Source organism: Hesperophylax consimilis, chromosome 21 (genome assembly GCF_061612785.1).
Source record: "Hesperophylax consimilis isolate HC1 chromosome 21, BYU_Hcon_1.0, whole genome shotgun sequence".
NCBI lineage: Eukaryota > Metazoa > Arthropoda > Insecta > Trichoptera > Limnephilidae > Hesperophylax > Hesperophylax consimilis.
In genome coordinates this window covers 26,238,045-26,256,058 of record NC_142856.1, presented here as the reverse complement: position 1 = coordinate 26,256,058, position 18,014 = coordinate 26,238,045, and the positions used below count along the sequence as shown (strand labels likewise).

Below are 18,014 nucleotides of genomic sequence, written 5' to 3'. Positions count from 1 at the left end.
TAGAAGATTATTTTTTACCTCATCCAAACCCAACAATTCAACCTTTTTTACCTAAAGACTACCTTAAAACGTTGGAATTTCTAAAAAAGTTTTAATATTTTTTTTACTTGTACTAACATGTAGAATCATCTTACGAAGTTTGTGCACTTTACCCTCACACAACCTGTGTAGCATCTCGTTTACATATTTTACCATAAAGTATTGTAACTGTTGGTTTTCCTAATAAAATAAAATCTCGCCATTGGTCATTCAGGCGCATTCGCCCACCCTCGTTTGATCCTGCACATATCCTTGTCCAATGCAGTGTGTTGCTCCTTGTACCGTGTTTTTTTAAATATCTTATCCTCTTTATTTTTCTTTTTTGCAGTCGATGATCCAAATAAAAGAAAGAAAAGAAATGGAAGACGCCTTCAAAAAAGCTCAAAAGCCCTGGTGCAAACTGCTGACCCGCGTGGAGCGAGCGCGCACGGAATACCACACCGCCTGCAAGCAGCAACGTTCAGCCGCCAACCAGGAGAGAAACGCAGCTGGCGACACCTCGCTAAGCCCCGATCAGGTAGGATTCTGTCCTCTGTTTCTCCATTTTAAGAATGATAATCTAATACATATCTTGCAATGAGGGATCTAGGTCTTCTAAGCCCAACTCTAAGTGGTTCCGGAAGACCGGCGACCGAATTTGGTACGTTCTCGTCTACCGTCATTTTAAGTTTAATTTTTAAGATAGCTGTTCCAAAGCAGTAGTGTCCAATGTGCAGAGAAGCCCAGCATCGAGTATCTATAATTATTCTTTAATGTTTAGTTTTTAAGTGTTATTTTGTGTTCTTAAATCACTCGAACGATTTTTGGCATATTATGATAAGTTTGTAAAACGTCTTGAGCGATCGCTTTCCATAATGTGCCAATTTTAAATAGAACCTAAAAATGTGCGATAAATGGTGAAAAGTGGGTAGATTCATTGGCTATAAACCGCACTAGGCAGTTCATATGTTTCAATGTTAATATTTTGCGGAATGATATTATTTAAATCGAATGGCCAGATCTAAAACTGAACATCCATCGTTCGAGTGTTTAACTTTTCGTTTCTTGGATAATAGATTATCATTTTCAAGTCATTTATTCTAGGGTAGGGTAAGGTCCAGTGTGCAGAGAACGACAGAGTGAAGCGACACATCTAATTATTCAGACCATGTTTAGTTTTTAAGTGTTATTTTGTTTTCGTAATGATTTTTCTTCAAAGATTTCAGGTATTAAAATGATAATATAATTATGCCCTCCTCACATCAAAAGCAGTATCAAAAAGCTATTGACTTTTTTTCTATGCAAAACGCATCAAAATTGTCATTTATTATCGCCATCTTTATACGTCAGTTATCGTATAAAGATGGCGTTTTAAGGTTTTTATTCTATTTTTAAGGTTTTTATTCTCGCGGCTCTATGGACGTTACCCTTGGCTTTACCCATCGATTTATATATTAGGCATGACCAATTACCACTCCCTAGAGACACGTAGAGGTATTGCTTTGCTTAAATATTTTTTCCAACTAATAAACGGTCACTTATCTAATAATGAGATACTGGCCCAATTAAATTTTTTTGTACCAGAGTCTCACTCTCGAGGACGTCATCACAATCTTCTATATAGTAGAGCAAGCCGCACTAATTTATTAATGAACTCACCTGTAGGGAGAGCTACGTACTTTTTGAATGCGGTAGATAAAAAATTAGATTTTTTTTTTGTGTCCTATAGCGCATTTGCGAGATTTTTGGCATTGCATATACACTGCATAAATGGTACAATTATAACGTCTTAGGCTTTATTACCTGTAATTGTTATAAATAAATGTACAAATTATATATAAATAAATAAAATAAATAAAAAAAATATAGGCTAGACCATCGTTTCTCAACCTGGGCGTCGCGATCGGATACAAGGTTGTAAAATTTTGTCAACCGATATTTCAATTAGTTGGTTGGGAGTCTTGTACATTGTACAATTTTTTTCACGTTAGTAATGTAAAACTTTGATAAATGTTAAATATGTAGTGAAGGGTTCGTAAATTTTTGTTACTTTATTTTTGGCCTCTAAGGGGTCGCGACACTGAAAAGGTTGAGAACGATGCGCTAGACAAAGCTTTTATATCATAGATACACTTTTTATTTACATATAAGCCATTACTTAGATTGTTTACATTCTGTGTTATATTGTATTGACACATTTTCAATGTAAGCCCTTAACGTTCTGTATATGAAAATATGGTCAAATTATAGCTGCAGTCCGGAGACGGCGGTACAAAAAGCCAGAACACGATATCTAAGAGCTCCGTAAGCAAGCTGTGTGTGTGTGTTTTGTTTGAAAAGTGAATGTCATTTGAAAAATAACAACGTTTTGTGTTTAGAGGGTTGATAGTTGTCAATAACACGCCATGTATGCCAGCGAAATGAGGGGCCGAAGGACTCATTGAGATCTTCGGACCGGAGCAAATTTGCGAACATACGAATGAACATAAATAACAAGTCTGGTTGAAAAAAGTAATTTATTATTAGAGTTTTTTGTGGTTTTTCTAAGAATTTATTTTATCTATGCAAAATGTCAACATGTAATTTTCCCATCGATCAGACGGCAATCACTTGGACTGAATTGACGTATGTATTTAATGCCTTTTAATTTAGGTCGTATTCCACTGACAGTTTTAATCAATATGTATCAAGAGGATATTAAAAGCTTATTTTGGTCGTCATTCGTGGTTCTGTCAGCGATAGCTTATGTTTGTATGAATGTAATATGACACCTGAAACAGTATTTATTTTAATTTAAAATTAAACAGTAACTTTGTAAACATCACTTATGGGTAAATACTTAATGCCGACCGGGTTTCGCTACAACCGTAGCCTCATCAGGGCAGTATAATACTAAAAATCTAAATATTAAATTAACATGTGTAGATATCACGGTAGGTGGACAGTCTGAGCTACAGTGGAAGAGGTAGGGATAAGTGGGAGATTGGGAGGCGAGTGTTCTTTGTCAATAGGGAACAATCTGAGTATAGGGCTTTTATTTAGGTTTATTTGGTTGTTGATGACTTTGCTATTGACGTTTATGGCTTTCCTTAACTCTAACGCTTCTAAGTTATCCAACCTAAGACCTATTCCGTTTTTATGTAATAGGCTGACGCCAGTATTTTTGTCGAACGTATGGTTGGTTGCTATGAGGTGATTTGCAAATTCGGAGAATCCATTACTGTTTAAGCATCTTAGGTGTTCTTTGACTCGCGTTTTGATATTACGCGCTGTTTTGCCTATGTAAAACGCGGGACAGTCACTACATTGCAGTGAGTAAATACCTGAGTGATTTAACCGATGTTCTTTGTCTTTAACGTTCATCAAAAATTTACCTATACTATATTGTTAGTGTAAAACGCTGGTTTGATATCTGAGCGAGTCTGAAGTCATCAACAACCAAATAAACCTAAATAAAAGCCCTATACTCAGATTGTTCCCTATTGACAAAGAACACTCGCCTCCCAATCTCCCACTTATCCCTACCTCTTCCACTGTAGCTCAGACTGTCCACCTACCGTGATATCTACACATGTTAATTTAATATTTAGATTTTTAGTATTATACTGCCCTGATGAGGCTACGGTTGTAGCGAAACCCGGTCGGCATTAAGTATTTACCCATAAGTGATGTTTACAAAGTTACTGTTTAATTTTAAATTATAATGTCACATCACAAAGTAACCGCTTCATATGAAGAAAAAAGTATTTATTTTGTTAATGTACATTAAACATCATATATGTAATCAACTAGGTAAATCCTACCCGATGAACTTACAATATTTACGTTCCATAAAATTTTTTACACGATAATCTTTTTCAACTTTCTTTTCTTTAACTTTCTGCATTTAGAGGTTCTATTGCTTTCGAAAAAACTTTTAACCCTTAATTATTAGCCCTTTAAATCGAAAAAAAATAAGTTTTCCTGGTTTATTCAGTGTAGTGGACCATTTGTGCATGCGTTATGTTTTACGTAAGACGACAGTTATTGAAATGAAATAATTTTAGCTTTATCATTTTTTGCCTAATAAAAAAAACTACGAAATTTGAAATTCAAAAATTTATGTTAAATTATTATTTTTTCTTAAAGGTTTCAATATTTTTTTAGCTGATCATTAATATGTGGTTGAATCCGATTATTATTTTTAAAATCATATACGAACGTTTTTATTAAGAGGGGCGGCTGCGCGGCCTTCTTCATACTAAATTTAATTTGGATTTGAGGACAAAATAGTTGACCATAAGTAGTAGTAAGTGTTCAAAAAAGAAGAAGAAGATGGTTTGAAAGGGAGATACGTAAATACGAATGTTAGAGGGAGCGCGCATATATTAAAAAACGTTGATAATTGTGAAAATATTTTATTACAACAGAGCAAAATATATTTTTAATAATTTTTAAGTATACTTTGAGGGAATTTCATTTAATTACCGTTTCGGCTCTACAATTGTATAGAAATAGTCTTCAAAAATGACATATATTTTTTTTAGGAACTTTAAAAAGTGTTCAAGAAAAATCTATAGAAAAATGTTCGTTTGTTCTAAATCTTAAATCTCCGAAATTTCTTCACCGATTGCTTTGAAATTTTGACACAACTTTGCATTCGAATACGCGAGTGTTTTTATATTGTATAAATGTCACCTGTGACAGGTACAAATATGTTTTTTTTAAACAGTGCCATCTGTTGGAAGTAACAGCAAAACGCGCTATTGTTTCTCTATCTGCCCAGACAGACTGAGCCACAGCAACGCGGGGCGGGGTACAGCTAATATGTTATAAATCGGTAGAAATTAGGAATGTGTGCGCTTAGGTGCTTAATAAAATCACTCCCTTTGATATTGAAGTTGATGATTGTGTCGACTAACTGTCGTACCAGATATTAATTAGTTCAGCAGGACTATAATTGGTCCGGTTCTGGGTTGGTAAGTAATAAATAATACCGGTATCGTGTGTAGTTTTGGGTCGTCCTACATAAACATCAGTTGTGTGTATTCCCGGACACCTGTACACGGACTCCGTAAGTTAAATATAATTTTAAGGAGATATGACACATTTTTCCAAACGGTACAAATATTTAAACAAGGTCAGTTTTTGTTTTTAGTTTCGCGTTCCTATTTATTTGTCGGAGTTTGTTAAAAGATTATCGACATTTGTTAGCGAAAGAAAGCAAGCTTTTATATCGAGGTTTACTCTAGAACTTTTTACAAACCGAACGATCGCCAGTTTTTATTTTGGAGTTGTTTTTTGTGCCGTTTACAGGGCTGTGTGTTTTTGCCGAATAATTCTAGACGTTCTTAATTTATTCTATGAAATACCTTATGAGAAGTACTTTAAATACGTTGTTAAATCCCTCTATGCCCCATTTACGAAAAGATATATTTTTTGTAGAACAGTTTTATTTTTTTATGGTCGGAAGTTTAAACCTCGTTAATAATTCAGTCAGATTTCATAAAAAAATTAGGATATCGAAAATGAAATCATTTTAAAATCTCATTTTGTAAATGTGACTGTAGTGCCTTTTCCGAAAGATCAGATGTGAAGCATTATCTGCAGATGTCACATTAAATAAGTAAATTTAAAAATATGTATTTATAAAAATAATAAATTTTATTTCATTTAAACGCTTATAAGGCTTTTACATACAATGCCTTTTTTTTAAATAAAGAGTATACATAATATATAAGAATATACAGATTACGTAAAATATAAGATTTAACAATGCATAGGTTAAAAAATATAACATGAAACATGAGAGTTTACGAAATGTAGGTAACGAGGAATTAATAAAACAGTAAGAGAATTAAAAATAGATGATCTGCCAATATCCTCCAAATCAAATGAATAAAAAAAGTGAAAAAAATGAAATTGTTGTTCACATTAGCATACAAACTATGTAACTTAATTAACAATCTCTATTACGCCAGGTTAGGATAATAAACGACAAATAAATAAAATAAACCAGATCTGAATAGCCAGGTACTTCCACGCCTTCCTCTCACTCATCTCCCCCCCTCTCCACTACCTTCAACCTTATAACACAAATTAAATTGTGGATGCTATAGTCTCACTAGCTTCAGACAGTTGGGAGCAGTACTCATATTAATCAAAGTATATTTAAATGGCACAATAGTCAAGTTTTAATGTCCCTATTCTATTACGGATATAATTAATTAACCTATCCCTACCGAACCTAAACAGCTCTACCCTATTTTGTATCTAAACGCCTAACCTAACCTAACCCATACCAGACCTAATTCAATCTAACCAACTCGAACCTAATCTTTCCTCCCTTAAAAGTTTTTTAAAACAACCGATCACATGATTATCGAATAGGTACTCCAAACTTTTAAATAAGCAATATCATAAAATAAAAGTTTATAATGAACACCCTGCCATAAACTTTATCAGTGAAGGGAATCGATAAAGTACTTCTCGCGTCTCGCGACCGTTGTCTCATAAATTCATAATGATGGCATATTAAAAATTTCTTATTTGCCACAGTATCCCACTTTCTCGTTCCAAATACACAAGTGATATTTTACTTCCGCGGCCTCGTTAAGTACACGGCTGTAGGTCATACAATGGGGAGGATTAAAGATATATTAATGAGATTTTCTGAGAAATCCAGGGTTGGTTGTATTGTTATTATTACTAGCAAACGGCGTGGCAAGTAAATTTTATTTGATTTATTTTTGTTATTTCACATATTACTTAGTATTTAAAATAATATACAGGGTTTTCCAATAAGAGGTGTTATTTTGAATAGCCCGCTATTTCGGTAGATGCTACTTTTGAAGCTGTCATTTTTTGACATTTAACAAGTAGAAACTACGCCATTAATAAAAATGGAACGATACACGGTGAATGGATTGCGCTATCGAGAGATGGTTAATGATTTTTTATGGCCGGAATTGGATGGTATTGATCTGGACAACGTTCACTTTCAACAAGATGCGCTACGTGCCACACAAGCAACGAAACCATTGATGTTTTACGATTGAATATCAAAATAACACCTCTTATTGGAAAACCCTGTATATATATAATATATAGTATACTTGCGGCACGTTCCAGAGTTGAAGATAATCTCAGTATGGCCCTGGTCTAAGACCACCATTCAGAATTGAAACGTTGCTTGAAATGGCTTTAGCCTTGTTTGGTACCTAGATCTGAATACCCCAATTAGGGATGCCGTAGTCTCACTGGCTCCAGACGGTTGGGAACAGTTGGGACTCTTGTGCGGTTTCACTTAAGAAAAATTAAGGGGGTGGTAAGAGGTTCAAACCCCCCACCCCCTCCCGTATCGGTTTCAGTTTTTTGTGGGAAAAAAAGTTACGACTGATAGATTACATTCCTGGACAAAAATATTAGTTGCATCATCTCTTTAAACAATGTACTATTAATAATAAGTCTGGAAAGTAGAGGTCCCAAAAAACGTTCTAATAAGTTTTCCAACCTCCCTCCTCCCCTTTTTCCCCACTTCCACCCCCCTCCCCGTTTTATACACCCCTTCCCCAAGCCTTAAACCTGTTTCCTCTGGGTTCAGTGACAAAGACATAACCGTTCTACCACGGAGATTGTAATGCTTTCATTAAAAAAAACTGAGTTCGTTGAGTAGTCGTCAATCGAAAAGATCCGTGTATCATTTACATATAATTGGATTTTTCTTTTAAGAAAGCCAAACATTCCCGGGCAACGAATAACCCGACAATATTTAAAAAAATCCTATTACCACCACAGTAAACGGAAAACGTTGCTTGTGTTGTGATGGAGGACTTAGCCAGTCGAGGAATTGAACACACTACGCCTGGGTGGGACCCAAACGCAATGTCAACTCAGCCACCGACTGATCAAATCACCTACAATTTGAGCACTTTTCTTTTTACGTTATCTCGATAACAGCTCATTATGCGAAAATATAATTTTAATATCACGATGACATCGACAACCATATCGCTCGAGGCCGTCAGATAGACAGTATAGACACACCTATTGAATTAGCTAATCGGTGATGCAACAAACACACACACACACACACACACACACACACACACACACACACCCACACACCCACACACCCTCACACAAACACACACCTGTTACCAGAGGTGTAGTCCTACCAACGTTACATGTTTTGACTAAGCTTACCTTTGGCGAATTTTTCTGATTCGGTAATTCAAAAGATTTTCTGAGTTACTCCACTATAAATTAAATTTATGTGGGTTTTTTTTACGTGTGTACGAATAAAATTTTTGCAATCATAAAGTTGTGTTTTCATGTTCAACCAAATATTATGTCCTAATATTTAACCTCTCCAGCGTTTGTCAATGTAACAAGCAGTAATTGTTGAATGAAACACTAGTATATATTGAATTATTTCGCGGATAAGAGATAAGCCGCCATAGCTCAGTGGTCAGAGCTGTCGACCGGAAATCGAAAGGACACGGGTTCAAGTCCCGTTGGCGTCACGTATCTTTTATCAGGAGATTTTTCAATGTGGATGAGTGTTTCAGGCTAATAATTATTGCTTGTAAAATAAAATAAGGTGTATATAGCGCAATTGAAATACACAGAAAACATTGCAAACTGAATAAAAGTGATGAAAGTACTGAAGGGTTAATAACATGTAAATTTCTGTCTACTTCCGTCTAGTTTTTAATGCTACATTTATCTTAATTATAATAATAGTTACATTTAATTATACACGGACATAAATCGTTTTTTGCCCTGACGATAAATTAACAGGCCTTATTAATAAAACATCAATTTAAGAATGTTTTATGTAATGTTTTGATAATTCATTTTCATTGTAATGCAAAAATATGCGGATTTTCATAAACACGTGTTCCGATATCGTAATTTACTAAAAATTTAACGAGAAACCTATTATTCTTTCGGAAGGCCTGCAATCCCTTTTTTATCCGGAATTACCAATAAATTGCAGAGATTCTTTAATAAATTCGTAATTGTCAATTTTTCCCGTATACATAATACGGATGAATATTTAATTTACATGGGTACATTTAGATATTTAAAGATACATCGATTGTTCATCATTATTCACAGTTTTTTTTAAATTACTAACTTGTAAGGTAGGCACTGTATTTCGATGAATAATTTGACGTGCGAAATTAGCTAATGCGTGTTTCGCATTCCTCTCCCTTTAATAAACCAGTATTTTACCTCGTTTTTCCGTTGGCCAGCAACAAGTGCGCCACAGGCCTTTTTTATGGTTTTTTAGATAGCAAAACATCAAAGAATTGGTAGGCAGGTGGTATTTCCTTCACGACGGCTCAAAGTCAAAAGTAACGTTTTTTTAATTTATATTAAATAACGGAACTATATCAAATGATTTTCATGAAATTGAACCGTTTTACTCCTGTTGAATGTGACAGATCTATTACAAGAAGTTTTTTTTTGGTAGACCTAACCTAAAACAATAAATTAAAAAATTATGACGGACTCCGTGGTCGGTGGGTAAGGCTCTCGACTAGCAAGCTGGAGGTTGCGGGATCAAATCCTGGCGTGCGCAAGATTTATTTAATTTGTGTTATTTCATAAATTACTCATTTAATATAGCATATTTGCGACACGTTTCGTAGTGGAAGATACGCTCAGTATCGCCCTGATTAAGACCACACTTCAGAATTGAAACGTTGCTTTAAATGATTTTGTCCATATTTGGTGACCAGATAACCATCTTCCTCTTCACCATCTCCTTCCCCTCCCCACTACCCTCAGACTCACAACATATCTCATTTGGGGATGTCATAGTTTCATTGCCTTCAAACTCTTGGGAGCAGTTGGGGCTTTTGTGCGTTTTCACATAAAAATTAACTTTAATTTCGTTTTCAATTTTTCATTGACTTTAAAAAGTAAATACGCGTATAATTATTATCCGCGTTCATCTCTCAGGTGGAATTCTACGCTTGATTATTGATAAATAACTATTAAATTTACATATTTATTACTCTGTCCCCTTTTCTGTAGAAGATTTGCATACTTCCGCCTGTTTTGTTAAAACGTGTTGTGAAAACGTCGAGTTCATGATTTTAAATCTTGTAAATAACCTGTTAACTTCATTATGCTGAAGGTATTACAAAGCTTTATCTATGAAATAATACGCATGTAATATCTTTGAAATGAGAAGATTATTTACAGCCCGTGCTCGATTAGATAATATATTTATACTAATTTATAGACTCGGGTATATTATACATCCTAAACACAAGCAGCTGCTTTATTAGGAGAGTGATTGATATATTGGTGTTTATATTGTTAAAAAAATTGTAACCTTGTTTTATATGTTTCAATAAATAAAAAAAAAATAAAAAAATAAAAAAAAAATTATACCCCCCAAAGAGAGAGATGGATTTTCTCGACATTTTTTTAATGATAAAAAATAATTATATGACAGAGAAAAAAGCTCCCTGCGACTCCCTGGCTCCGATGCCATAATTATTGTGAATTCAAATTCCGTCAAAAATTAAATTTGAATTGATTAAAATGTTGTGTTTTTTGTTTTTGTGTGGAGTTCTATTTTAGTTTCAAATTGTTAAACAGTCGAACAATGTCTATGGAATGCGAAACAGCTGGCAGCCGTTTTAATAACATCCAACATATTTTTTAAAGGTTAGGTTATATTTAAACGTTATGTATTATTTGTATTTTGTTTAAGATACTCTCAGTGGAGCCTTTGTAGAATTGCCACTAAGGGCAGCTAGAACTAGTGCGCTGTGAGATTTATTTAAATTTCATAAGTTTTTTCTGAAAATCGTAACATAATTCTAAATGCCCTCCGCTTACTAAATACAATGTTAAGGCTACATAAGACTCTAATAACGGGGTTTGCTCGACGCTCACATTTTAATAATACGTTCATCAGAAATATTTAAAATAAATCCCATCGAAAGGTAAATTTTCTAGGCTTGCTAGGGCAAAGTCGACCTTATGTCCGTCCATTTCGCCGGGCCGCGCGACGAATATTTTTTTTACACGACTTCATCACTTCTGTCGTTAAGATTACCACATCATTTTAAAGATTTGATAGGGGAAATACTACCGTAGGTCAGTCCAATACACAGGGCTGTGCGTCACATATTTTTGTGCACGGCTTCTTCACTTACGTCATTCTGACTTTATTTTGGGTTATTGTCTCGTCATATGCTATATTACGCCGTAATGTTATAGCTGAAACGAACAAAAACGTTCTATTAGACATGTTCTTTTATTTGAACCAGCATGTCGAGAACTATCGTTTAACTCATATCCTGGCGTTTCCATCTTGACCAGGGGCTGTTATTATATAAGACAGCGTAATATCTATTTTTATAAATTACTTATTATTTTTACCACTGCTTTACAGCCATTTTTTCAGCCAGTCGTCACTAAACCCACGCCTTATAGTGTAATACTTGTATCATTTAGGTTGAAAAATTTCACACTCCTGTCACATTAATATAAACATTTTATGACGATCATCAAATTGAATGGCGTATGTGTGGTAAACCATGTATGATCGTGTGAGGAATGTGGAGATCCGCAAAGAGTGCAAGGCTGATGTAAGCGTAATGAGTAAGATTAAGAAAGGGACGCTTAGATGGTTTGGGCATATAGAGAGAATAAGCGAAGAAAGGAGTGTAAGGAGGATATATGATGCAAATGTTAGCAGAAGTCGGGGACGCCCGAGGAAGACATGGCACGATCAAGTGAATCAGATACTCGAGTCACGCATGTCAACAGTCAGAATATTAGAAGAGTATGTATGGATATGAATGAAGCAAGGGGAAATGGCGTGATGGTTAGTTATTTAGTTATCAAATTGAAGATCGACGACATTTTAAATTTTTGTCATTTAAACGGTCCCTGTTAAATGCCGATTCTCGGTGCGTTTCAGCTTTTGAACAAATTTTGTCAAGCATAACGATAATGTTTTAGCGCTAATCGACAATTTGATGGGCATTAAATTTAATAGGACGAAAGTTTGAAACTTAATTAATTTCGTAGGTTTTTTTGTACATATTTTGATCAGGATGTTAATATGTAATTTTAAGTACTGTTTTCACTCGGTCATTTCACCTTTCGTCTGTCTGTAATTTTGTTTATATATCCAGTTCAATATATTGGACGAGTTGGATACTGCCGTTTTATCCCGCCAGAAATATATATTCTATGATCTGTCAGAGCCTGAAGAAAGTTTAAAAAATAATTGTCATTGAGGTGGTGAATTTTTTTTGGACTAATTTTATAATTCCTTCTTATAAATAGAAATAAAAAATTTCACTTAAAATATATGATTTGTAATTAAGTAGGTAGGTATAAGTATCCACCTACTTGATTTAGGGGGTATTTCACTATGTCGGGCTAAATATCTGACTAGCTATCCGTTGGCTGGATTTAAAGATCAGAATAACTTCGTTATTCAACGGCGACCGTTTCACCATTGTTTCGAACTTCCGGATAGATAACACTCGAAATAGTCCGGCAACATCGCAAAATGTTTGCAGTTACTCAATCTACTGCCACGGCTGTCATGCGTCACAGTCCGCACACCGCAAAGTGTGCATTTGTTTGGTTATGTTATGTTGATTATCAGGTCATTTTAGATAGATTCGTGTCGAATTAATACATTGTTTCTTATTTTGAACACAATCAAATAATTCAGGATGGATCATACAAGCATTCAAATTCATTCTACGAAATTCGACTCACTTCTCAGCTGTTAAACTCGGAATGTTTTGACGCCATCTTTGATTCGAGGAATAGCGCCTAACGTGAAGTTCGAGCACTGATTAGTCAAATCTAACTTTAACCCGAGCGTTAGCGTTATTCAGATATAGTGAAAACGAAAAAATGACTAATCCGCGGATTAGTGCTTGGTCAGAACATAATCAGAGATAGTGAAATACCCCCTTATTCGATAAGAGAAAATTAGAAACATAATTTTTTGGAAGCGAGGTGTACTCTACCGTAGTAAGTAAAAACACAGTGTCTCCCTTGAAACTCTCAAGGAAGACACATTGTTTTACTTACCACGGCAGTACTGTTTACAGAACTTCTAGTTTTTTTGTTATGTAATGGGTACAAACGGTACGCAAGGCTTTCTTTCGTTATATTGTATTAAATTAAATTTATCCTATTGGACTTGTTTCTTTACTTGGACTTTTTCACTAAATTTCTCCACGACTCGATGAAGAAAATTCTAAACTCGCGGCACCCGACTCTGCCCCTGCACAATGCAAAATGCATAGCGAAACACGAGATGCACGGTCCGTGCAATTATATGCAAATGACGTGCATCGCGCAACTGCACGGTGAGGGCGCTTGATAATATTTTGAAAATTCTGAATTATTTTTTTAAGTGAATTCCGCACAAGAGTCCCAACTCCTTCCGACATTCCGGAGCCAGTAATTCAATTTTTTTATCATTCAAAACTGTCAGGATCACGAAAGTTTTTATTATTTTATTTTTCAAATTTGCGGTCATTATTTATACAAACTCGTCTGTTTTGCATTTCGTCTGATTGTAAATGTGTTTGCAAGTTTGATTTCCGTTTCAAGATGGTGCCCGTTTTAATGGTGAAATATCGTCGTGTTAGCTACCTGTAAATAAAGATTGATAAAAGAATTGTCATTTAGTCGGTAGATAGTATTTGTTTGGAAAAATAATATAATTCCTTATTTGATTTTTTTTTTAACTTTCGTAAAATATTTATGGTTTATAATATAGTAGGTAGGTATTAAGTACCTACTGACAAGTCTTTTGATATCAGAGGAAATTTTGGTTTTGATTTATTAAATTAGAGAATATTAGATTGGTTTTGGCATGTAGAGCGAATGAACAAAGAAAGGAGTGTAAGGATAATATATGACACGAATGTAAATGGTAGAAGCCGGGGACGCCCGAGGAAGATATGGCACGAACAAGTGAACCAGATACTTGAGTCGGGCCATTTCAAGAGTAGGAATAACATAACCGTATGTATGAATGTGAATGAGGCAAGGAGTGTGTTCCAAGACCGAGTTTATTATCGGTCCGTCCTCTCTGCCTACTCCTGCAGCGAAACGGCGTGATGATTTGTTTTTTATTGTTCTTTGAAGTACCCTCCAAACTACAACCACACCAACAACTACATCAACAGGATGTACATTAACATGTTCAATTACAATGTAAATAAGTATGCATAATATTATTACTAATTATAAATATATATAATATTATTACTAATTATAAATATACTTAATATTATTACTAATTATTCATATACATAAGAGTATTACTAATTATAAATATACCCAATATTATTACTAATTATAAATATACATAATATTACTACTAATTATAAATATACCTAATATTATAACTGATTATAAATATACATAATATTATTACTAATTATAAAATATTCAAATTATGCAAATAAGCAGGCACAAATAATCTAAAATATCACTAAAAACGGGTTGTTTCATAGAATTTGAACAATTCATCAAATTTCAAAGTCAATTTTCAAGTTCTGTGAAGGTTCTATTCAGGTTCTATTATTATATAATTATTGACGAGTTGCTTCACAAAACTGAAATATTAACAGAACTTGGATAGAACCTTCACAGAAATTAAAAATCAACTTTGAAAATTTGATGAATTGTTCAAATTCTATGAAACAACCCGTCATTCTACATGCTAATTAATAACAACTATCAATTGATAGTGATGAGTAGTATAAAGTTAGTTTTAGAAAAATAGAAACATTATTTTTTCGATGTGAGGTCTATTGTTCACAGGCCAGTTAAAACCCCCCAGGGTTTCGAAAGTTTGTATCTTCGCTACTGATTTCTGAACGAATCTTGTATTTTGTCCAGAGAAACGTTCCCAGTGCCACTGTGTAGCCACTGTTACCAGCAGCCATCAGCAGAGTGTGTTAGGGTCACATACGAGTAATTCATACGCCAGTTACGCCAATCATAATCATTACTGCGCCATTTCCATCACCGGTCAGCCTCTCGTTTAGCTCTTACCCATTCCTAGTAGGGATGGGATGGCAAAAACTTTTCAATATTCGAATTGCGAAATTCTCGAAACAATAGTTTCCTAAACAAATTCAAATGATGCTTCTAATTAATCGGTTGGATATGGACATATCGATTAAAAATAATCCAGGCTATTTGTATCAATTAGTTCGACTGTCACTATGTTGATGTATTCGGTTAAAAAAAATCTTCGACATCGGCAAGCTTTCAGTTGCTTGAAATGGCTTTAGCCGTGTTTGGCGACCAGATCTAACCATTTTTTTCTTATTTCTTCTAAACCACTTCCTTCAGTTTCTCAACATATCCCAATTAACTGGCTACGGAATGTTGGAATTATTTCGTGGTATTAAAATTCCTTTATCATTTTCTTGAAATTGTATTTCTAAAGCATTTTTATATCTAAAATAATAGTTTTTTTTTCTTTATTTATTTCGAAACTTACGACTGGTTGTTTCGGAGAATTTGAACAATTCATCAAATTTCAACGTTCATTTTCAAGTTCTATGAAAGATTTTTTTAAGTTCTGTTTTTATTTAAGTTCTGTCAAGCAAATAGCCTATAATGATATAATAACAGAACTTGAATAGGACTTTCACAGAATCCGAAAATGAACATTGAAATTTGATGAATTGTTCAAATTCTCCGAAACAACTCGTCCGTAATTCGAATCTGATTGTATTGATTATGATTCGAGTTACCTACTGTTTACTACTCTAATAATTTTTAACCGATTTTTTCTAAATGTATTTCGATTATGTCCATCACTATTAGGGTACCTACCTATCATGCAGCTTCCAGTTTGTCTATGGCGTTTATGTATGAGCGATGTTACTCGAATCCCCTCAAATTATAGAGGCGTTTTGCGCGCTCCATTTTATTCAAATACATTAATGCATCCACTGCAGACACGACCATCGAGTGGACAATCATATCTTCCAATCTCTCTAAATTAATTGTACATTTTCTCAAAGAGAAATTATATAAATTTGTTACTAATTATGGTTTACATTTAAACTCCACACAGGAGACAGAAAATAATTTCCCTCGGGGCCTAGTTAGTCTTTGGGGATGATATGAAGAGGGTCTTTTTGATGGAAGGAGGGAGTTAACCTGGGTCTTTATTAGACCTATGTTGTAGGATGGAGGAAACACAGAGTCTTAACATTCAAAATATATTAAATGTATAAAATACTATTTCACGGTTTATACCTAAAGAAAGGTTGGAGTAACCAAAGCGCATTTCGAATATACGTTCAGAGATCGCGCTGCTGGATTATGATAATACTTGGATAATTATTATAGCGTATTTTTGTGAAATTTCACCTTATGTAATCGTAACTCCCACGTGAAATAAGCAAAAAAAAAACGTCAACAGATTTCAGAGTGAAACTCAATATAGTAACTCAGTTCAAATCAGACCTGTATGCAATCTTCAACAGTGAGCTCTGGCTTTCTGAAATTTAACAGCCCTCTGTCTGGAATGTCTGGACCTCGCCACTTTCAACTTGCAACTTAGTTTTCGGTTGTAATAAACGTTAGCACAACATTATACTTAAATCTGGATATCTTGCTGGTTTTCAGTCAAGAAATTATACTTTTAGATAAAACCATCTTCCCATTTTTTATCTTCTATCATTTAGTATTTAAGTACCAATGCTTTTGAGCTCTAAAAAATATATGTTATACTTATAACAAATATAATATATATATTATACTTATAACAAATATAATATATTATGTTATAGGTACTTATAACAAATAAAATATATGTTATACTTATAACAAATAAAATACATGTTATAATTATAGCAATTAAAATATATGTTATACTTATAAAAAAAAAATATATGTTATACTTATAACAAATAAAATATATTTTATACTTATAACAAATAAAATATATGTTATACATTATAACAAATAAAAACTATCTCATACAAAATAAAATAAAACTCCTTGTGCCTTACTAATAAACGTGTTTAAATTTTACACAACTGACATACAACCACACATGTGTGTGATAAATGTTTTTTTTTATCAGTTGTGTAAAGTTTAAAACACGTTTATTAGTAAGGGGGGCTAATCTTTAAATCACCCTCATTCAGTCACACGTTAGTATAATGTATTAGTTCCACACATCGCGATCTCCCAAAGTTCACAAATAGCTCTAGTTAAATAATAGATTCTTCTCCCATTGTAACAGCTTCAACGTTTCACCTGAATAAAGAATGACGATCGGCACACCTCCTGCCTACAATATTTTAATTCGTTTTCCTAGTACGTTTTTTACCGCGCCGATATTATTGATGTCGATTTTGAATTACCTTGTGCGTCCACACGCGGGTTTCAAATAATGGGCAACATACATACAAAATTTATATAAAAATAATTTTTTGTTTTATTAATTTTAAAAACTTTTCTCTTTCACTCCCCTGAAAAATTAGCCTTACTTCACTTTGTACAGGGTTGACATTTTCCACGTAAGAATGAACCTTTTCTAAGATTCGTTCACGGTGATAAATGAGTATTGTTGTTAATTTATTAAAAATCTCCTCAAATTATTGGTAATACGGTTAAAAACGGGATTGCAGGCAGTTTCCTTCCTAATGTATCGGAACACGTGTTCATGCACCTGCGTTTGCCTTGATAATTTATAATGACGAAATGCGTAAATATTAGGATTTTTGCTCGGACATCTTTGTAATACATTCATATTTTACTAAAAGTTAAAATACATAAATATTTTACTAAAATTTTAAAAATATTAATATTATGCTAAAAGTTAAAATATGTTCATATTTTACTAAAAGTTAAAATACATTAATATTTTACTGATGTTAAAATAGATTCATATTTTACTAAAAGTTAAAATATATTCATATTTAAAAAAAAGTTAAAATGTATTCATATTTTACTAAAAGTTAAAATACATT

General features: G+C 33.7%; 1 protein-coding gene across 4 annotated transcripts in view; it reads left to right on the top strand.

Annotated features, from left to right (window-relative positions):
• Positions 1 to 18,014, top strand: part of Synd (protein kinase C and casein kinase substrate in neurons protein Synd) — a 258,095-nt gene that overhangs the window by 208,230 nt on the left and 31,851 nt on the right. For all 4 annotated transcript variants that reach the window (XM_089644715.1, XM_089644717.1, XM_089644716.1 and 1 more), the window contains exon 4: positions 368 to 556. In XM_089644715.1, coding sequence (XP_089500841.1) covers positions 368 to 556 — 189 coding nt within the window. The remainder of the gene's footprint in view (positions 1 to 367; positions 557 to 18,014) is intronic.